The 22691-nt window shown below is 39.9% G+C and overlaps 2 protein-coding genes across 2 annotated transcripts; both read right to left on the reverse strand.

Annotated features, from left to right (window-relative positions):
- Positions 1 to 1415: 1415 nt before the first annotated feature.
- Positions 1416 to 22107, reverse strand: LOC136856424 (zinc finger protein 420-like). Its single transcript, XM_067134287.1, has 4 exons — positions 22041 to 22107; positions 18823 to 18914; positions 12110 to 12202; positions 1416 to 7645 (listed from the first exon to the last, which is right to left on the reverse strand). Exon 4 carries the CDS (start codon positions 7127 to 7129, stop codon positions 3854 to 3856), a length of 3276 nt encoding a protein of 1091 aa, XP_066990388.1. The 5' UTR covers positions 7130 to 7645; positions 12110 to 12202; positions 18823 to 18914; positions 22041 to 22107; the 3' UTR covers positions 1416 to 3853.
- Positions 10455 to 11756, reverse strand: LOC136856260 (gastrula zinc finger protein XlCGF57.1-like). The gene has a single exon (XM_067133954.1). It carries the CDS (start codon positions 11754 to 11756, stop codon positions 10455 to 10457), a length of 1302 nt encoding a protein of 433 aa, XP_066990055.1.
- Positions 22108 to 22691: the final 584 nt, after the last annotated feature.

The raw sequence follows: 22691 nt of genomic DNA on the forward strand, positions 1-22691 counted from the left end.
CACAGGAAACATCAGATAAACCAATACCTGCTATAATTGAAGAGTACATGGGTAAAAACGCTACAAAATAAGTCTGAATACTGTACAAACAAGCTAACAGATACAAAACACTGCCATGCTACAGTTTAATACTTAAAATGTATCTATATAATACTGGAAACATCAGATGAACCTGCTATAACTAAAGGGTACAGTCATAAAAACATTACAAAATATGACTACAGTTTAATATCTTCGTCTCCAGAACTGGCAGGCTGGAAAATACTTCACAAAGGATGGACGTTATCATAAGGCAATGGGTTCTTTGTACAAGGCATAAAAATTAGCTTCAAAACTATGAATTTGTACAGAGTAATCACTGTTGCTTTCCTACAGCCACATATCTGCTTAGGTGGGATCAGAATGCACATGAAAAGGTGCTATATCACCAGGTAAGAAAAATGCAGTATCAAAGTTGGTCAGGATTATCAACGCCACACAAGGGGATGCTAAGATCCTTCAGAAACTAGGCTGCATGCTTTGCACCACTGTCTCAAGACTGGCAAACAGATCACAATTGGTAAGGCTGGCTGGTAAGGGAGTTTTTCAGGTTTGAAAAGCATTAATGACATGTAGCTGAAGGTACAGATACGTGCTTTAATGCCCCAACACAATTATTTGCTTAAATATGTCTGATGTGGATACAGAATAAAAGTTACAAGCTTTTAACTTTAGTAAGACTGTCCTTTGCATGAAGTGATGTACATGCTCCCTTCACAATCATTTAAAAAAGGAAGACAACTCTTCATAATCAATTGAAAAAGGAACACAATTCTTCATAATCAGTTGAAAAAGGAAGGCAACTCTTCATAATCATTTGAAAAAGGAAGACAACTCTTCATAATCAGTTGAAAAAGGAAGACAACTCTTCATAATCAGTTGAAAAAGGAAGACAACTCTTCATAGCCATTTGAAACGGGAAGACAAGTCTTCATAATCATTTAAAAAGGAAGACAAGTCTTCATAATCATTTAAAAAGGAAGACAACTCTTCATAATCATTTGAAAAAGGAAGACAACTCTTTATAATCATTTGAAAAAGGAAGACAACTCTTCATAGTCATTTGAAAAAGGAAGACAACTCTTCATAACCATTTGAAAAAGGAAGACAACTTCATAGTCATTTGGAAAAGGAAATCATAATCAGTTGAAAAAGGAAGACAACTCTTTATAATCATTTGAAAAGGAAGACAACTCTTCATAATCAGTTGAAAAAGGAAGACAACTCTTTATAATCATTTGAAAAAGGAAGACAACTCTTCATAATCAGTTGAAAAGGAAGACAACTCTTCATAGTCATTTGAAAAGGAAGACAACTCTTCATAGTCATTTGAAAAAGGAAGACAACTCTTCATAATCAGTTGAAAAAGGAAGGAAGACAACTCTTCATAATCAGTTGAAAAAGGAAGACAACTCTTCATAGTCATTTGAAAAAGGAAGACAACTCTTCATAGTCATTTGAAAAAGGAACACAATTCTTCATAATCAGTTGAAAAAGGAAGACAACTCTTTATAATCATTTGAAAAAGGAAGACAACTCTTCATAATCATTTGAAAAAGGAAGACAACTCTTTATAATCATTTGAAAAAGGAAGACAACTCTTCATAATCAGTTTGAAAAAGGAAGACAACTCTTTATAATCATTTGAAAAAGGAAGACAACTCTTCATAGTCATTTAAAAAAGGAAGACAACTCTTCATAATCAGTTGAAAAAGGAAGACAACTCTTCATAGTCATTTGAAAAAGGAAGACAACTCTTCATAGTCATTTGAGAATGGAAGACAACTCTTCATAATCATCTGAAAAAGGAGACAACTCTTCATAATCATTTGAAAAATGAAGACAACTCTTCATAATCAGTTGAAAAAGGAAGACAACTCTTCATAATCATCTGAATAAGAAAGACAACTCTTCATAATCATTTGAAAGAGGAAGACAACTTTTCATAATCATCTGAATAAGGAAGACAACTCTTCATGCTCATTCGAGAATGGAAGACAACTCTTCATAATCATCTGAAAAAGGACGGCAACAAACAGAGATTCGATGCAAATAGGCTGGAGCAGGAACAGAGGTCAGTCAGTAGTGAGATCTAGTGGAGTTAGTGACATCTTTGCACAGCTCTGAACTGTCATGTTTCTTCCCAAACCATCAACCACAATTTGAAATGGGGAAGATATTCTGGAAGCTGGGTTTTCATACAGAGTTCGTGGGCAAAATGGAAAGATGAACCGACTCATTTCTGGTATGAGTGACCAATAAATCATTTCACTAAAAAAATTTGGTATCCTTGAAGGCTAACAGGTTATTCTTAATGATAACCTTACAGTCATATCTTCTTGAGTCAATGTGATGGTACTTTACCAAACTACAGTGCCAACACTGAATTTCATTTCAGAAAAGTTACTCTTTCTGGTATCAGTATTCTTAAAGAGTAACCACGATCTTGTTTTTCTTTTTTATTTTTGAAGCATTAATGAGATTCAATCACTGATAACAAATTACAAAAGAGCTGCACTATGCTATTTGACTGAAGATGCCTCTGTAATGTACCAGTAATTGTTTTACAGATATAAACATTTCTGCCTCACGTCAAAGACTGTAAAAAACAAATTGATCCAAAGGTTCCAAGGGAATGCACGTGCAAGAGAGTGAGGGAGAATGGATACAACTAACTGGTCTTCTCATCTACTTGTTGGCAATTTGGATTTTAAACAAATGATACAAGTGCTGAGAGGTAAAAATACTTTCATTGGACTCAAAGGGGAACGGTACAGACTGAAGAGGAGCCAAATGAATGTGAGGGGTTGAAATGGTATGGTGAATTTATACTGAGGAAGGCAGAAGATGTGTTGTGTGCAGACAACACTGTACTGGTTCCTGATTCAGCAGAAAAGCTGGTAGGCTACCACATAGGTGAATAGGGCTAGTGAGGAAAAAAATTACAAAGACGAATAGAAAATATGTTAATGACCAAGGAATATGTTAGCCGTGAGTTATATAACTCCAATTTTGCTACATGGATAGCCAAAACACATCAAATATGCACCTTGACATGGAATTAAAATTTAGGATTAGAGAAGCCAAAAAGTTATTTTAAAAAGTTTGTTGAAAAACAAAATGTCAATAAACAATGGAAATGAAGTGAAAATGTAAGTTTGGTCAATTTTTCAAGTAAAGTGTAAATACGAGTAGGAGTTTTATGAGTGTTGTGGATGCACAAAGCCACAAATTAAGTGATTTTATAAAGACTGGACAGAGAGAGGGAAATCTGACAATGATCAGATGACAAATTCAAGTTTTGGGGAATCTGCTAAGAAGGTTTAAGAATATTCACATCTGGCAAGAAAATTCAAGGAGAGAGAGAGAGAGAGAGAGAGAGAGAGAGAGAGAGAGAGAGAGAGAGAGAGAGAGAGAGAGAGAGAGAGATTTGTTGAATGTTGCTTTTGGTTACTCTCACCAACCACTGTTGCCAGATTTATGAACCACTAAAACATGCTCATCTGTAAAATGGTTTGTAGTAGTAAAGCAAATGTGAAAAAATCTATACAAATCACAAGAGGTTTTATCACCAAAGTCAAAGTCTTTTCTTTTTATGAGACCCAGACTTCTCATGAGCCTTATGAAACCACTTAACAAACTGCCTTCTCACAATCACTATCTTTGAACTTCTCACCAGCATGACTGTATTCATGTGAAAATGACTTCCCACATACATCACACCCGAAAGGCTTTTCTCAAGTGCGAATCTTTGTGTCTTGTGAGATGACTCTTCTGAGAAAATGACCTCCAATATTCACTGTGTGTAAATGGGCTATCTCCTCTGAGAAAAGACCTTTTCACATTCACCGCACCTGAACGCCTTCTCTCCCCTGTGAATTCTGTTCTGCGATGTATCACGGATCCTCTGCTGGGAAAAGTCCTTGCCACATACATCGCACACAAACGGATTTTCTCCATAGTGAATCCTCATGTGTGTTGTGAGACGACTCTTCTGAGAAAATGATTCCCCGCATTCACTGCATCTGAACGGGTTCCCTCCATTGTGCATTCTCATGTGCATTGTGAGGGACATTTTATGAGAAAATGCTTCCCCACATTCCATGCACTTGTAAGGCGTGCCAGGTTCACCCACACATCTTGAAGGAGTGCCCAGTTCATGATGAAAAACATATACAGCATGATTACTGTTGCTAACTTGCACGTCTCTTACCACATGATTCCCAGTACTGATCTCCTTAACCAAATCCTTTTCATAAGTGACAGGTGACATTGACGACAGATCTTCGATTTCACTTTTTACACGAACTTCTGAGGTAAGTTCCGACTGACACACTGATAATGGATCTTCATTTTCACTTTTCACGGGAACTTCTGAGATAAGTTCCGACTGACACACCGATAATGGATCTTCCATTTCACTTTTCACGGGAACTTCTGAGATAAGTTCAGACTGACACACTGATAATGGATCTTCAATTTCACCTTTCACGGGAACTTCTGAGATAAGTTCCGATTGACACACTGATAATGGATCTTCAATTTCACTCTTCACAGGAACTTCTGAGGCAAGTTGCAACTGACACACTGATAGTGGATCTTCAATTTCACTTTTCACACGGACTTCTGAGGTAAGTTGCGACTGACACACTGATAGTGGATCTTCAATTTCATTTTTCACAGGAACTGAGTTAAGTTCCGACTGACACACTGATAGTGGATCTTCAATTTCACTTTTTACAGGAACTTCTGAGGTAAGTTCCGACTGACACACTGATAATGGATCATCAATTTCACTTTTCACAGGAACTTCTGAGGTAAGTTCCGACTGAGACATGGGTAATGAATCGTCACCTTCACTTTTCACAGGAACTTCTGATGTAAGGTCAGACTGAGAAAAGCCCCTTTCACATTCGCCGCACTTGAACGCCTTTTCTCCCCTGTGAATTCTGTTCTGCGATGTATCATGGATCCTCTGCTGGGAAAAATCTTTGCCACACACATCGCACACAAACGGATTTTCTCCATAGTGAATCCTCATGTGAGTTGTCAGACGACTCTTCTGAGAAAATGACTCTCCGCATTCACTGCATCTGAACGGGTTCCCTCCATTGTGATTTCTCATGTGCAATGTGAGGGACATTTTTTGAGAAAAGGCTTCCCCACATTCCATGCACTTGTAAGGAGTGCCAGGTTCACCCACACACCTTGAAGGAGTGCCAAGTTCATGATGAAAAACATATACAGCATGATTGCTGTTACTAACCTGCACCTCTCTTACCATATGATTCCCAGTACTGGTTTCCTTAACCCGATCCTTTTCAGAATTGACAGGGGACACTGATAGTGGATCTTCATTTCCACTTGTCACAAGGATGTCTGAGGTAAGGTCCGACTGACACACTGATAATGGATCTTCAATCTCACTTTTCACAGGAACTTCTGAGGTAAGGTCCGACTGACACACTGATAATGGATCTTCAATCTCACTTTTCACAGGAGCTTCTGAGGTAAGTTCCGACTGAGACACTGATAATGAACTGTCAACTTCACTTTTCAGGGGAACTTCCGACGTAAGGTCAGACTGAGAAAGGCCCTTTTCACATTCACCGCACTTGAACGCCTTCTCTCCCCTGTGAATTCTGTTCCGCGACGTATCACGGATCCTCTGCTGGGAAAAGTCTTTGCCGCATACATCGCACACGAACGGATTTTCTCCACAGTGAATCCTCATGTGAGTTGTGAGACTGCTCTTCTGAGAAAACGACTCCCCGCATTCACTGCATTTGAACAGGTTCCCTCCTTTATGAATTATCATGTGCATTTTCAGGGACAGTTTCTGAGAAAATGCTTCCCCACATTCCACGCACCTATAAGGAGTGCCGGGTTCCAACGGATTTTCTCCATAGTGGATTCTCATGTGTGTTGTGAGATGACTCTTATGAGAAAACGACTCCCCGCACTCACTGCACCTCAACGGGTTCCCTCCATTGTGATTTCTCATGTGCAATGTGAGGGACATTTTCTGAGAAAATGCTTCTCCACATTCCATGCACTTGTAAGGCGTGCCAGGTTCACCCACACACCTTGAAGGAGTGCCAAGTCCATGATGAAAAACATACACAGCATGATTGCTGTTACTAACCTGCACCTCTCTTACCACACGATTTCCAGGACCGATTTCCTTAACCCGACCCTTTTCAGAATTGACAGGAGACATTGGTAGTGGATCCCCAGTTTCACTTTTCACAGGGACTTCTGAGGTAAGTTCCGAATGAGCCAGGGGTAATGAATCGTCAACTTCACTTTTCACAAGAATGTCTACAGAATCTTCAGACGACCACTGTGATAATGGATCTTCAGTTTCACTTTCCACAGGAACTTCTGAGGTAAGGTCCGACTGAGACAATGATAACGGATCTTCAACTTCACTTTTCATAGGAACTCCCGACAGGATGAGGATCTCTTCGGGAATTATACCTGGATCCAAATTGTTCCAGTATGCATTTGATGGTCCTTCTCTTTTACTGCTCATGGTGTGTTTTCTGCAGTGATAGCAAAGCAACAGTGATGGCTTGGCTGATAATGAAGGCGGTAGATACGATAATGCCGCAACGTTGTATTTGACTGTGTAAATCTGCTTTGGATTACAGCGTTTGTTGCAGATTTCACATGTTCGACCGCAGAATTTATTGATCGCATTCTCGACGGTGGTGGTGAGACCAATCAGTTCTGGGACTCTCTGTGCACTGCAACCACGGGCTTCCAGTCGACCTCCACGCCTGGACTGTGCTTGCTGTGCACGGTCGACTTCCAGTCGAGCTTCGCGTTGCTTGGCCATCTTCTCAGCTCTGGATTGTGCCTGTCGCACACGCTGGACTTCCAATCGAGTTTTACGTTGCTCTGATGTCTCGTTTAGCAGGCGTGTGCGACGTTGCTCCAGTCTCTGGCGCTTTTCTAGGTCTGTTTCGGCTGCTCGCTTTTCCCGGTACTTCTGCCTCGCCTTCTGCAGTCGGCGCTTTCTTTGCGTAGCGGTTTCTTTTCGCTGTCCTTTCGTATGTTCTGACCTGCTTGCTTTTGTCACTTCCATTGTTTCGTGTTGGCGTATTAACGCTAGGAGACTGACAGGACACTCGCGCTCGAGAGGCTGTGTTTATAGAGTGCGGCGTTAGAATTTTGGCTTAAACTAGCTCTTGAAGGCACAAGTATTTGGGGAGGGCAAAGTCCAACTGGCCAATCAGAGTAAGATCAGATAAGGTCAGCCTCAACGGGCTGAGTATTAGAGTGTCTAATTGGAACCAATTAGGGGGAGGGCAAATTCCAACTGGCCAAGACCAGGAAAGGAATCTCACTGAATTATCTGCTGCAGATTAATGAATAAACGGTAACGCTTAAACATCGTTCCCTTAAACTGCTCGAAGCAAAGGGCCTCTATTCAATTCTGCCACTTCAGGTGTTGGTCTGTCTTCCAACTCATCTGGTGCCTATAAGAGCCCAGTTGACACTATAAACCCAAGATAATTACCTCAAGTCTGACTTTACAAACACTTTTTCAAGAGTAAAGGTCATTGAGACAGGAATCCCTGTGTTCTTTTCCAGCCAAGGCCTGAAAAAACGGGACAAAGAATGGAGATTAATCACACACGTATAGAGTCTACTGGTCACTTTTTACCAGATACATATGTTAATTGTAATAGCCACAATGCCCTCTTCAAGGAAAAAAGGTCGTTACAGGATCAGGAAAATTACAGGAAAGAAGGAAATTCTAAAGCTTTGAAGGCAGCTGAAGTAAATGAAGAAAATAATAAACTGAAACTCATTAATCTATACAACTCAAATGATATAACTCTACAGTGTCTCCTGGATTTGCGACTGGCTCGGGCTTGGGCACAACCAACTGGATGCAAAAACTTACAAATCCATCATAAAAAAAAATGTTTTTCAATACAAACCAAGTGATAAGTACTCATGTGTTTATCAGTTTTGTACTGGAAATCCCAGTGGCACAACTCATTCTATTGTGTGACTCTGTTGTGTGAATCTCTATCGAAAGTTCCTTAAGTTCCAGATTAAAATGACTCAAATTAAATTACACCAGTACTGCTGGTTTACAGCTCAGAAGCTTCTCTGTAATATCAGCAACACAACAGCTGCACCTGTAATCTCAATGAAGACTCACACGCTAGTTGGTGTAGAAGGTAGCGTGGATGACATTCAGCAAAATGCCAACTTGTCAAAGAAAACCTGCTGCTTGACCTAAGGATGTTTCAAGTGGGATGAACACTATATCTCCTGCCTCAAACCTTTACATGTAGAAATCTAGATGCTTGAAGACAGTCTGCTTAGTTAAACTCTTACTCTCGATCAGATTCAGTTAAATTATTTGGATTTTGTTACAACTTCAAGGTATTATTTACTCTTGACTGGAAAACTAATGTCTAAAGAGGGAAGATAAATTTACTAAGTTAGATATAAAAGAATATTTATAATTTATCGAGTGCAAGTTTATAAAGCAGGGGATCCAGAGAGCCAAAAGGTCACTAACCAACACCCTGATTTAGCTGTCCACTCTGCCATGAAAATTAGTGGTCCTAATTTTTGGCAAAGTAAAAATACCTTAAAAAAGCAACGGGTCTGAATCAATCTGCAGTGATTCTCAGGATATTTAACCCTTACTGGACAGGCATGATCACATGAGGAACTATAACAGGTTTTGAGTGAACGCCGGGATAACTCTTACGAGGATTAATATTGTGCTCCATACGGTTTGGATGAAATTAGTGGGAAAAATGTTCATAGTACTTCAATGGGCCGTAAATGACTTATGGCAACTGTATTAGCTCAGTACAGGAGATGGAACCACCTGCCTTGAGATTTCATAGCTCCAGGACATTTTTTTTTTATTTCCTCATAAATTTGGTTTTAGTTATTATCTTTTACAATAGTAGTTCAGATATAATTGTAATTTTCAAAGTAACATGCAAAGAAATATTAGAAAAAACATGTATACCTCACAAAGAGGTACTGCATCTCCCCATCTCAGTAAATCTCGTAAATATTTTACAATAAATATACTCAGAATCTGTTACTGATTTTAGTTCTTATTTGTTATGATGTTGAGTGAGCTGTAATTATAATTATACAAAATAAAATAAAATAAATTATTAGAAAAAACACGTATAACTTAGTAAAATTAGCATACTTTTAGAAGTGTCTTGAAAAAGAGGATCTAAACATGGATTGTAAATAGTCCTTTCAGCTTCCCGTGGAAGGTAGGGAAAAATTTCTAGAATTTCTTTTCTTACACCATGTGTACTTGCATACCTTCCTCTTTCAACTGATGTTTTCTTCTTAAATTGGCCAACCATAAAGTTTGCCTGGCCTGGGGTGTGCTTAATATATATTTAGCCTACCCTGTAAAGATTAATAGCATCAAATTCCTCTAAATAAACGAGATGAAGAGGATTTACTGTAATAGTTTACGGCACAAGATCCCTTGGTCATGCCGGGGTTGTTCGTTTCCGGGTCGAACAAATGATCTTTGACGTGAACACACTAGTCTCTCTCACGCAGAGATAACCTGACGACTGACATATAGTGGGTTAGCCACAGGGAGAGATTCTCAGATGCTTTTACTTGCCTCATAATACGCTCTGAATAAGTCTCTTTGGAAAGAAAGCACAGATTAGCACACATGGAGTAGAATCAAGCCACTGACATGAAAACTAAAGCTGAAGGATTGAGTGACCCAGTTGCTTCAAAATGGGTGCCAAGGGACTGTCTGATAAAACACGTTCCTTCACAGACCACGAGAGAGGGAGAAGCCGTGGAAAGGTCGTACACTGAAAATTCCTGCGTGGCTTCTGAAGCACGACATTTAGAAGCTCTCTTCAAAGCAAAAGTGAAACCAGTGGTCTATATTCCACCTGTCATACACTTTGCAAGTCTTTTAAGACAAGTACTGTTGTTTGAAGAACAACAAATGCAGAATAAAAGATCTTTCTCCTTCAAAGACTTGAGTGTTGTGGATGCACAAAGCAACAAATTAAGTGCATTTTATAAAGAATGAACAGAGAGAGAGAAACCTGACAATGATCAGATGACAAATTCAAGTTTTGGGGAATCTGCTAAGAGGGTTTAAGAATATTCACATTTGGCGAGAAAAGTTACCTTTCACCAACCACTGTTGCCAGATTTATGAACCTCTAGAACCGGCCTCATCTGTAAAATGATTTGAAGTAGTAAAGCAAATGTGAAAAAATCTATACAAATCACCAGTTGTTTTATCACAAAATATTTCATTCATTACAAAATGCCAAAGTCCTGTCTTTTCATGAAACCCAAATTTCTCATGAGTTTTATGGAATCCCTTTTTTTTAATCAAAAGTCTTCTCACAATCACTATCTTTGAACTCCTAACCAGCATGACTGTTCATGTGACTTATGAGGTTACTTTTCCGAGTGAATGCTTTACCACAGTCAGCGCACTTGAAAGGTTTTTCTCCCACGTGGCTCCTCATGTGCGTTGTGAGATGACCGTTCTGAGAGAACACTTTCCCACACTCACTGCACATGAATGGTCTCTCTCCGTTGTGGACTCTCGCATGCTTTACAAAGTCACTCTTGTGAGAAAACGCTTTGCCACATTCGGCGCACCGGAAGAGCCTCTTGGCACTGTGAAACTTCAAGTGTTTTGACAGGTCGCTCTTCTGCAAGAAGCCTTTCCCACAGACGTTGCAATCAAACAGCTTTTCTTCGGTGTGCCTGTTCATATGACTCGTGAGATGACTCTTCTGGGTAAATGTTTTTCCGCATTCGCTGCACGTAAATGGCTTCTCCCCAGTGTGACTCTTCAAGTGCCTCGTGAGGTTGACCCTCATGTAAAACGACTTCCCACATTCGCTGCACGCAAACGGGTTCTCCCTAGTGTGAATTCTCATGTGCATTGCGAGGGAATTCTTCAGATGAAACGCTTTCCCACATACGCTGCATGTGAATGGCTTTTCCCCAGTATGGATTCGCATGTGCACTGTGAGAGCATTCTTCTGAGAAAAGCCCTTGTCACATTCACCACACTGGAACGGCTTTTCTCCCCTGTGAATTCTCATGTGCGATGTATGGTGGCTCTTCTGAGAGAAGGCTTTGCCGCACATGTCACACTCAAACGGCTTTTCTCCCGTGTGAATCCTCGTGTGTGTTGTGAGACGACTCTTCTGAGAAAATGACTCCCCGCATTCACTGCATCTGAACGGGTTCCCTCCATTGTGCATTCTCATGTGCACTGTGAGGGACATTCTCTGAGAAAATGCTTCCCCACATTCCACGCACCTGTAAGGAGTGCCAAGCTCGTGATGAAAAAGATATACAGGTACAACACTATCACTGTTGGTAAAGTGCCTCTCCCTTACCTCATGATTCCCAGTACTGATTTCCTTAACCAAATCCTTTTCATAATTTACAGGAGACACTGACAATGGATCATCAATTTCACTTTTCATAGGAACTTCTGAGGTAAGTTCCGACTGAGACAATGATAGTGGATCTTCAATCTCACTTTTCATAGGAACTTCTGAGGCAAGTTCCGACTGAGACAGAGGTAATGAATCATCAACTTCACTTTTCACAGGAATGTCTACAGAGTCTTCAGACGACCACAGTGATAGTGGATCTTCAACTTCCCTTTTTCCAAGAACCCCCGATGAAAGTTCTGAGTTCATCTCGACTGCAGAGTTAATGTGCGATGAACAACAAATATATTCCACACAAAAAGAATTACATTACAATTCAAATGGTGGAATTTTTCATTGTATACCTTGTGGCATGCAAGAATGATGGGTAAAACTGCTCTAACATACCTGAAAATACTTTTTTACATTGTGAAACTATATTTAACTGAATCCGAGACCAAAAATACTACACTGAATTTTAACAGCTATTTCTTAAGTACGGTGACATTTCATTGCTGATCCCAAACAACTTATATTCAGCAATGGGTATCATTTTAGAACTGACTAAGGAATGGTACAATAATTCCCTGTCCTCTGTAACTCAACTGGAAATGTTAACTTACACGAACAATCAACAAAAATGCACATCACAATCTTCAGAAATTTTCAGCGCCCTGATTTTAAAAACTGGAGGTTGTCTTTCAGCGACGAACAACCTGAAATAAGAGAAAGAAATTCAAGATCAGTCGGAATAAATAGTGCAGTACAGGTGCAACTGTACAAAAGCATTTAAATCAAACCATAATGCTCAATTAAAGAGTTTTTAATTAATAGTTGCATAACAGTGAAAACACTACTGAATATGAGACGCACACGACCATGACCAATATTCATACAAATTTACATCAGTGATGGAAACTACATTAAGAAAGCTGAGAGCAGCCTTCCTAGCAATTCAAAAATTTCAAGAAAAGGTGACAGGGCATTCCAACAACACTACAGTACAGTGGTAGCTTATATCAACAAACAGTGGGGGCTAGTGTCCCATCAACTTCACAAACTGACAGTTCAATTGCACCAGTGGGTGGTCAGTCACTCAGTGGATCTCTCAGCCAGATACATTCTAGGCAAGAGGGACATTGTGGCAGACAAGCTGAGTCATTGGGGTCAAGTGCTGGGGACAGAGTGGTCACTACATCAGGAGGTAGCAGAGAGGCTTTTTCATCCGTGGGGAAGGCCAACAGTAGACCTTTTTGCAACATGATAAAAAAAACTAGAGGTATTTTGTTTGGTCATTCTACACCCCTGGGCCATGGCAGAAGACGCCCTGCAACACCCTTGGGACAACCTAGACGCTTACACCTTTCCCCCCCCTCTGCCTAATCCGTCAAGTAATCAAGAGAGCGATGATTTCTCAGAACCTCAGGGTGACCCTAGTGGCTCCCTTGTGGCCACATGCAGAATGGTATCCTGATCTCCTAGCTTTGCTGACCGAGGCACCGAGGGAGATTCCCTCTGGCACAACCTTCTTTGCCAACCACACATCGCGAGGTTTCACAGATCGGTAGGGTACCCTATCTCTTCACAGCTGGAGACTATCCAGTGTTTCCTATGAGCAACAGGCCTTTCTCACAGAGCAGTGACAGAGATGTCTGGTTATCTCAGAAGATCATCTACAGCCGTATAGCAAGGAAAATGGGCTGTCTACTGTGATTGGTGTCGTCAATGGGGTTTCTCTCCGGTCAGAACTTCTATTCAACAAGTAGTGGACTTCCTCATTTTTCTCCATAGGGAGAAACTTTTTTTGTGACAGTCATCAAGGGCTATAGAGCTGCACTAGGACTGGTTCTGCGTTCGAAGGGTGTAGACCTTTCCTCTTCATGGGAAAATCTCTACACTTCTCAAAAGTTTTGAGTAGTCCTGTTCCCCAAGAGATCTTAACCCTCCTAACTGGGACTTAACCCTGGTGCTTACCAGTCTCACTTGAACCCTTACAGGGTTCATCAGACAGGATTTTAACCCTCAAAACGGTTTTCTTACTGGCCTTGGCTTCATCAAAGAAAGTTGGTGAACTTCATGGACTCTTTTAATGTTACACACCTAGGGGCTGGGCTCCTTAGCCTTCGAACTTATCCCGGAATTCGTAGCCAAGACTCAAAATCCCTCGGTTCAAGATGACAGATTCAAGTCTTTCTCGATCCACTCCCTTGGAGATTTTGTTGGTAACAACCCAGATGAATTACTTTTATGTCCTGTTGGGGTGTTGTGTAGCTATCTAAAAAAGGACTCGTCATCTCAGGCCTGAGTGTCGAGGACTTTTTGTTGGCACACGCCTGAGCGAGAAAGAAGTGTCCAAGAACACCATCTCCTTTTGGCTATCTGAAGTGATTAGACAAGCTTACAGTGCTTCTTTACATTTAGACGCCAATACAGTGCATGCAAGGACACATGCTGTTAGGGACCTAGGCCCTTCCATCGCTTTCAAAGAGAAATTTGTCGGTTCACAGGGCTTTGAAGGCCGGTATATGGCTTCGCCAAACCACCTTCACATCCTTCTATCTGCGGGACGTTGCCCACAGGTCCTTGGACACTTTTTCCTTGGGTCCGGTGGCTGCTCAACAAGTTCTGTACTTCATCAAATGCCCCTAGCGAGACAGTTTGTATCTTACCTAAGATGATGGTTATGAAAGTGAGAGCGAATGGGATGACTGGTCTTATTCCTTTCTCTTTCTTTTTCTCCTCTATTGGTGGGCACTGGAGAGATCTGATCCATAATGTGCTGGAAATGGTTACGTACAGATGAGTGAGCTCCCATTCTATTTTGCTACATTTGATTATTCCTACACAATAGAAACTCCTTAATAAAAGCAAGTCCCTTCCTCTCTCTCACAAGGGGAGAGAGGAACTGACAACAAGCAAAGCTTGGTGGCTCACGTAAGCTTTGTTGTCTCCGACAATTACAGGTTCTTTGCCTTCCTTCAACACACAATGTAGACAGGAGTTCACATTGCCTCTTAGCCCAGACATCTGGCTGTTGAGTAACCTTTTGCTTAACAGATCAGAGGCATACGACTCCTTCCCATGTCCTATCTTTCTATGGAAGTCAGGACATCCACCTGCCATCACAAAAGGATTTACACACTAGCCTCTCTCATGCAGCACATGAGAAAAAAACCTGACGACTGCCAGTGATAAGCCACAGGAGAGTCAGATGCTTAAGCCAACTAACATGAAGAGTCTTTGGAAAGCACAGAAGATTAGCAAACATGGATTACAATCAAGCCATTGACATGATAACTGAAGCTGAAGGGTCGAGTATTCCGACTGCTTCACACTGAGTGCCAAGGGACTGTCTGAAAAAATACGTTCCTTCACAGACAATGAATGAGAGGGAGAAGCCAGGTGGAAAGGTCACGCACTAAAAAGTCTATTGTTGATTTTTGCATGGCTTCTGGGGCATGAAATTTATAGGCTATCTTCTGAGCGAAAGTCAAACCAGTGGTCTATTTTCCACCTCTCATACACTTTACAAGTCCTTTTAGAAAAGCACTATTGTTTGAGAAATGATGAACACAGAATAAAGGGGTCTTCCTCCAGCAAAGATTTGAGGACCCTGTAGAAACTGCATGGCAATCCCTGACATAGTGAGTCAAAAATAAAAAATAGCCCAGGGGCTTAACTAAGTGAAAAACAATTCCCACTGCTACAATCAATCTCACACTCTGCTCCCATTACGACCATATGCACGTATTTTACCCTTTTTTTTTTTAACATGAACCATAAAAATTTGCAGCAACCATAGGAGAACTCCACCACAGAAAAAGTATGCTAGAATTATTAATCAAATCACTTTCACGCAAACAATTATTAAATCACCAAGACCAAGAATCCCCTTGACAAAGCAAGAGTTTAGTACACATCCAGTACAAACCCCAATAAAGTAGAATATAAAATTACTATACTCATAAAATCAAAAACTTATGGAAATGAATAACATTAAGAAAAAAAACAATGTCTGTCCTTAACAAATATTTGATGGGTGGTTACTTATTCCAGTCCCAGAGAGAGAGACAATCCACAAAGAAATTGGAATAACACAAAACTGGAACAACATTACTTTCGCAACAGGTCAGTGTGAGAGCAACAAGCTGAGATGTTTAGTTTTTGGAGTAGCACAACAAAATCAGAGTAGACGCCAAGTGGGAGTGTTCTGTTCAACAAGGCAGGTTGGTGCAATGGGCCTAGTTCTATGTGGAATACGTCATATTATGGTTTGTGATTTGCAAGGACATACAACAGTATAATTTGAAGATCTCAAACCTATATCATTCGTGGCCAAGGCTAATGCTGAGCCCATACTATCTGTGTCTGAGTACAAGTCCACTCTCAGGATTCAACATCTGAATTTGTGTAAAAGTCAACATTCTTCAAAGTCCACATTTCACATTTATTCGATATTCAATCAATCAGTCACAGGGAAATTAATATGAATAAAATCAGCCCAAATAATCAAATATCATCAAGTTGATGTACTGTACATAACTGAGGTTACAGAACTCAATCTCAATTAATTGCTCAGAGAACCATAAGGAACAAATCATAGCTTAGCAAATTCTTAAGTCTTCATCCTTATAATCAAAAGTCATTCATAATTTCAAGCAGTAGGTACTGAGGCTTGTGAAAGTACTTGGAGAGATACACTGGATTGGTAAGCCATTATTTTAAATTCTATGAATATTTTCTAACTCTGACTAAAGGAAAGGCACAGTGATAAATTACTAATAAGTATATTCATGAAATATTTACAAATATATTATGGCATGTTCTTTGAGCATTAAACCAAAATTTGAAGTCACTGACATATATATTTACTGTATTGATTTATCCCCCTCAAATACATCAAACTGTGAAACCAAGTTTTATAAAATTAAACTAGTTTTTCATACATGTCAATCAATCACGTATATGCCTCCATCGTAGTCTTCCAAGATCCCCAGATTCACAGTCCTTAGCTTGCAAAAAGAGGTGGGCATCCTTGCAACATTAGTGCTACCTGGAGAGTCGGGTCTGCATTCAACAAGCATTTCAAATTCCATGTAGCCAGAGGAAGCAACTTCAAGAGTAATGTAGTTGGGAGGAAGGTATTACATATATAATTAATGGGGTCGTATGCAAAATCTTGTTTTACGTTACAAAAACACTGTTAGTTTGCAACAGTTCCATGCATCATTTAAATGCCTGAATCACTAGTTAGGTGGGAGGACGATTGCTGAAATTCCCTGACCATTTGTGAAGGTATAGTGGAAACTATAACATAGCAAGAACCAAAGTTCTAAGAAACTAAAACGGATTTACTAAAGCAGCTGACGGACCCAAAGTCATCCCAGCAAAACATTTATAGTGATCACATATTGGAATTGTTCAGGAACAAACCAACTACCAAGTGACAACTATAGCTCTGAGGACTAGCAAATTGTGAAGGAGTATGAATATGCATTGGAAAACAGAAACTTATCCTCTTCTTATTGGTATATCATAATTACTGTTAGGACTGAAGCCCCTGGTAAAACAATCGACAAGTGATGAACAGTGACTGAAGTAAAGAAGGTTCTAAACAAAGTTGTCATTCTCATATGTCTTCTCATTAGTTGATAGGAGACTGAACTCGAGGCCTATTCCTCCATGTTCTGTCAACAGGTAAGGATAGGTATACAATCTTGCATACGCAGTACTGAAAACTAAAAATCAAACCACGTATTATGTCCTCCTCATCACTGTAGCTGAGATTGAAGCAGAGATGACGGGGGAAGCTGTGACGATGCCTTGGCTAATCCTCGTTTTTAAGTCTCAGTTCCAAAGTCAAAATACATCTGGCAATCCTACTGAAGACCAGTAAAATGAGCTGTGAATAACCACACCATGAGAAAATAATCATTTTCTTGAGGATGTCATCATCAACAGAAGACTACCAAATTAAGGCACACTGCACTTGTACAGGTACACCAGGAATAAAGCAATGCAACCCACTCAAGTCATTGAAGTCAGCCAAGCTTATTTTGAGATGCAGATATGTTGTGAGCAGATCTGTATCCAGGGAGATCTCTCCTCATGCATGTGGTTATCCAAAAAGGAACAGGCCCCAAATTTCCAAGCTGGTGAGGAAACATCAGTGACTCAGTTGCTGTCGCCTCCATTACGAGTCAATCATCCTAAATTCTCATAGTTCCTGCCTTTCCAAACCACCTGAGATGTTTCGAGGACCTTTCCAACAAAAACAGATTGGAAGTCCCTCCCTGATGGTGGATGGGCTAGGCTGTACGTCTGCATCCTTAGGTCCAATGAAACTACGAGATATAAGTCATCATGTCGAATCTACTGTCTCCAACCTCAAGGCTGAGAAACTGGCAGCTGCCTGATTCTGAAAACCTAATCCACATCAATCAATTGCTTATTTCTGTTTAACAATTACAACCTTTCGATGTCGCAGTTTTCCCTGCATAGGTCTGCCTAATTTACTTACTCAAAAGTCTTCTCAAGAAATAAAACATGACTGTTTATTTCATGCAGTTACAGATAATCAAATGACATGAAATTACTACTATTACTGCATTAGTACACAGTTTGACCAGATCATTATGCTAACATTCTTAACTCTCAGTGGGCTGGACAAAAGGGTCTGTTCTCAATAACTGCAGAGCTTATCTAATATACATCAACTCTTCAAAATTGAATAGTTGGATAATATGAAAATAGTGAAGATATGACAAAATTCCTCTCAATGATTTTCCAATACTAGACATACATCACTGATTAAAAGTTGGACAATCACTGAATATATCTTTGTAATGCGACCAATTAAAAGACAGAAGAATAACTGGTGACCATAGAACAAGCAACAAGAAATGATAATCATGAATAAAATACACAACACTGTGAAAGGAAGTGGAAGTAAAACGGCTTCATGGTGATCACAAAGTTACACCAAAGAATCAAAGAAGAGGAAGGGGCAAAACTCCCCAAGAATGATAAAGGACTGAATAATCATAACATACTGCATACGGAAGTATCAACTGACACTTTATATAGAGTACGTTAAGAATATGTGGCTCTTATTAACTTGAGAAGGATCTATCCCCTTCTGTGGAAGCAAGAACTTCTTTTTACTGGGTTTGTTTGCAATGGACAACTTTCAGTCAAAGCACAATATGTGACATTTTGATTTGTGTATTGTATGAACACACTGCCTGTCCTCAGGAATTTCTTGAGAATGGGTAAACAAATGACTTTATCAGTGCTAAATTGCTCACTTAACAAACCAACCAGATAAATGACTCACTGTATTTGCGGTGCAAGATTCCTTAATAAGTCTCACGAATACTGTTCGTTGATTTCATTTGATGAAGACAGTAGTAATAGACGATAAACTACCTACAAAAGAAAAAATAATCAGAACATTATTGCTAGCAACAGATCACAACATATAAAACAGTAACGCAAAGTCACAAAAACTCAACTCATCAGCTACATCTTTATGATAATCTTGCTACGCTGTATTTTCAAACTATACATTTCCTAATAAATCTCTTAAAAATAACATTAAATGTAATGTACAGCTTAGCTTCGGCTAGGAATTATAGGAAACCACTATTGGCTGTGGGATATCTGGAAAGTATTCAAAAGTATTCAACTGCAGGCAATTGTATAAGGTCCTTGTTACTTATAAAGCTTTGATAATCATCAGAAGGCCTAACTCTGAAGTATCTGCTGAGGTCATTTACAAAAAGATCTGACACCATTTGCAATCAACTTGATTACTTTTCCAGACATGATTCCAATGGGTTAATGATACTGGCTGCAACTCAAGAAAAGGACCTTCAGCCTGCAATGACAGACTGACGCTTTGAGGGTTTGTTTCAAAATCAACCCATTACTTTAATTAGCATGATCTGCAGAAATAGCAATCTCCAAACATGTTCCTGAAGGAGAAGAGTACAAATTTTCACCACTCTAAATATGTATCCAGGTCCTTAGGTGTGAAAATTGGTCATTTGCTGTACACATGAAATTTGAATAACAAAGCAGTACTGTTCCCAATACATTGTTGCCATAAGCTTCGTAATCATTCTGAGTCATTAAAATATCCTGATCTTCAACCTAATTATTTTCTCTTTTTTTTATCATTTGGTGGTGGTAATTATCCTTATTTTGAATTACTTATCCCTCTGGTGTGCATCTTAATTTGCTGTAGTAAACATGAACAGCTAACTGTTCATTTGTTGGGTCAATAGAATTTTATTGACCACCTTTTTGGTTATTTTTTTTTACCCTTAATCAGTTATTCTGAAGAGGATTTATGTTAATTTATCTTAAGTCACAGCTTTAATGTTAATCCTTTGTGAATCCTGTGCATCTCAGACCCATAACTGTGATAAGTCATATTCTACTTTGTTATGCTACAAGACCAATTCAGGTCTCATTTAGAAACAAAACGACATATACATGAGGATAACTTTCCAGTGTCAATCAACCTGAAAGGCAAGTATTGTCAAGAGATTACAAGGTCATACCCAGCAGCAGCTGGCAAAACAAGAGCAGGGGTGACAGACCACGAACACACATGGGGGTCATCTGTGTGCAGACCCCCAGGGAAGATCTCTGCACGCACACCCAGGCTGTCGTGGAAGATAAAATTTAAGCTAAAGGGTGCTGGGACCCATGAGGTCATTCAGCACTGGGGTAAATTAAAGAGTAGAAAGGTTGAAAGGTGTAACAGGAGGAAAACCTCAAAGCAGTTGCACTAAGAAACAACTGACAGGAGAGGTGGAAAGAGATACATAAGAAAGAGAATATGAATGTAGGTACAGTACAGTGAAAGGAATGAAAGAGGTTGCAGCTAGGAGCCTTAAGTAATGCCTACAATGACCGCATGAGGTGCACTACCCCCCTACGGGGCCAGGCTGCCATTGCTGGAGGGCACAGGCTGACCAACCTCTCCAACGCTCGGATTCCCCTTGGACTGGGCCACAAGCGAACGAGCATGAGGTGCAGACCCTAGGAGTATGAGGGGGTTGTGAATATTAAGTTACATATTTACATATAAAAGTCTGAAGATTTCAAACATCTTCTAAATATACCGATACTGTTTTGAAGACGTATATGAAGAGTTAGGCGCATGTCATCATACATACGCTTCTGTGATTTTTATTTCTATGATATCAGAGTCAGATAATGATTACCTATTAAAAACTTCGCAAGTTTCCCAGGCAAAGTTCCCGGGTTTTCTGGGCTCTCTCCAGTTCTACATCCCTCCCATATACTCAGACTTCAGTTAATAGACTTGCTATTCCAGTGTTAAGGACAAAGAAGGGAATTCTTAAATGGTTTGAATCCAACCTCCCAGTGGGAACAAGGAAACATTTTACAAGTTTCTTCAAAGTTTTAACAGAAAATGAAAACTAACACTGCGCATTCCAAGATGCCCAGCATACAAAAACCTATCAGTTCTGATGTTAATTACAGGTTAATTCCAGTCGACAAACCAAAAATTAACGGTAAATTGTTAATAAGCAACAAAAATATCATTGGAAAAGTCAATTTCCGAGGTAATACCCAATGCAGAGCAACCCCTTAGTTCTACCACCGGAATAGGCTATTCCTGCCAGCCACTAATTGGAATAGGCTATTCCTAGCCCACCAGTCACTGACTGGAAGGGGATATTCCTGCCAGTTGCTAACTGGAATAGGCTATTCCTGCCACTCGCTAACTGGAATAGGTTATTCCTGCCAGTCGCTAACGGGAATAAACTATTCCTGCCACTCGCTAACTGGAATAGGTTATTCCTGCCAGTCGCTAACGGGAATAGGTTATTCCTGCAGGTGACTACCTGGAATAGGCTATTCCTGCCAGCTGCTAACTGGAATAGATTATTCCTGCCAGTTGCTAACCGGAATGGGTTATTCCTGCCACCTGCCAACTGGAATAGGTTATTCCTGTCAGCTGCTAACCGAATAGATTATTACTGCCAGTTGCTAACTGGAATAGGCTATTCCTGCTGGTCACTACCTGGAATAGGCTATTCCTGCCAGCTGCTAACTGGAATAGATTATTCCTGCCAGCCGCCAACTGGAATTGTCTATCCCCGCCAGCCACTAACGGGAATGGGTTATTCCTGCCAGCCACTAACGGGAATGGGTTATTCCTGCCAGCTGCTAACCGGAATAAGTTATTCCTGTCAGTCGCTAACTGGAATTGTCATCCCCGCCAGCCACTAACGGGAATGGGTTATTCCTGCCAGCCACTAACGGGAATGGGTTATTCCTGCCAGCTGCTAACAGGAATAGGTTATTCCTGCCAGTCGCTAACGGGAATGGGTTATTCCTGCCAGCCACTAACTGGAATTGTCTATCCCCGCCAGCCACTAACGGGAATGGGTTATTCCTGCCAGCTGCTAACCGGAATAAGCTATTCCTGCCAGTCGCTAACGGGAATAAGCTATTCTACTCGGCCACATAATATAAATTCTGAAATAAAACTATAAAAAAATTTATATCTACCTAAAAAAAGATGAAATCACAATGGCTGTTCCTTTTTTCAAAGAAGAGTCCGTGTTGTCGAGAGAGAATTAACAATTAGTATTAATAATAGAGGTATTCCTCTGTAACGGCTCCCCCTTCGTTCTATTTTACCTTCCGTTGTGGTTATTCAAGTATATTTTCTCTTTGGTATTGTGTTTTTTTATTAATTCTTTCCATTTTTCCAATTTCCTCTTTAGATAGTTCTGGGAATAGCAAGATTTTGGCTATTAAATAACCCATTATCTTCCTCATATGGGTACTGCGCGAATTGAAATCTGTTTTATGATATTTTTTTGTAATAAATGGTCTACATTTTTCCATCACTTCGTAATTTTAATCTACGGTGTTCCATTTAACTCTTGGTAATATTTTTCATCAAACCAAATTTCTTCTCTTCAATTTTCTTTGAATTTTCCATATTTTTTAAATGTCGATTTTTTCATTTATTTCTCTTGTTCATGTTTTGGTCTCCCAATATCTTGTTGCTTGTTTTAATTACTTTCATTTAATCAATTGTTTTGCCTAGATTCAAGTGTAATTCGTTCATTTGGTCTTTAGTTTACAAATTGGCAGAGGTTACCTTACTTTCATTACTATTTAAGGGTTATCTCACATAGGAGACTATTCCTG

This window comes from Macrobrachium rosenbergii, chromosome 35 (genome assembly GCF_040412425.1).
Source record: "Macrobrachium rosenbergii isolate ZJJX-2024 chromosome 35, ASM4041242v1, whole genome shotgun sequence".
In the NCBI taxonomy this organism is placed as follows: Eukaryota; Metazoa; Arthropoda; class Malacostraca; order Decapoda; family Palaemonidae; genus Macrobrachium; species Macrobrachium rosenbergii.

What these genes read in the sequence shown, in the direction of transcription:
- LOC136856424 (XM_067134287.1), bottom strand. Translation starts at nt 7,129, where the DNA reads ATGGAAGTGACAAAAGCAAGCAGGTCAGAACATACGAAAGGACAGCGA.
- LOC136856260 (XM_067133954.1), bottom strand. Translation starts at nt 11,756, where the DNA reads ATGAACTCAGAACTTTCATCGGGGGTTCTTGGAAAAAGGGAAGTTGAA.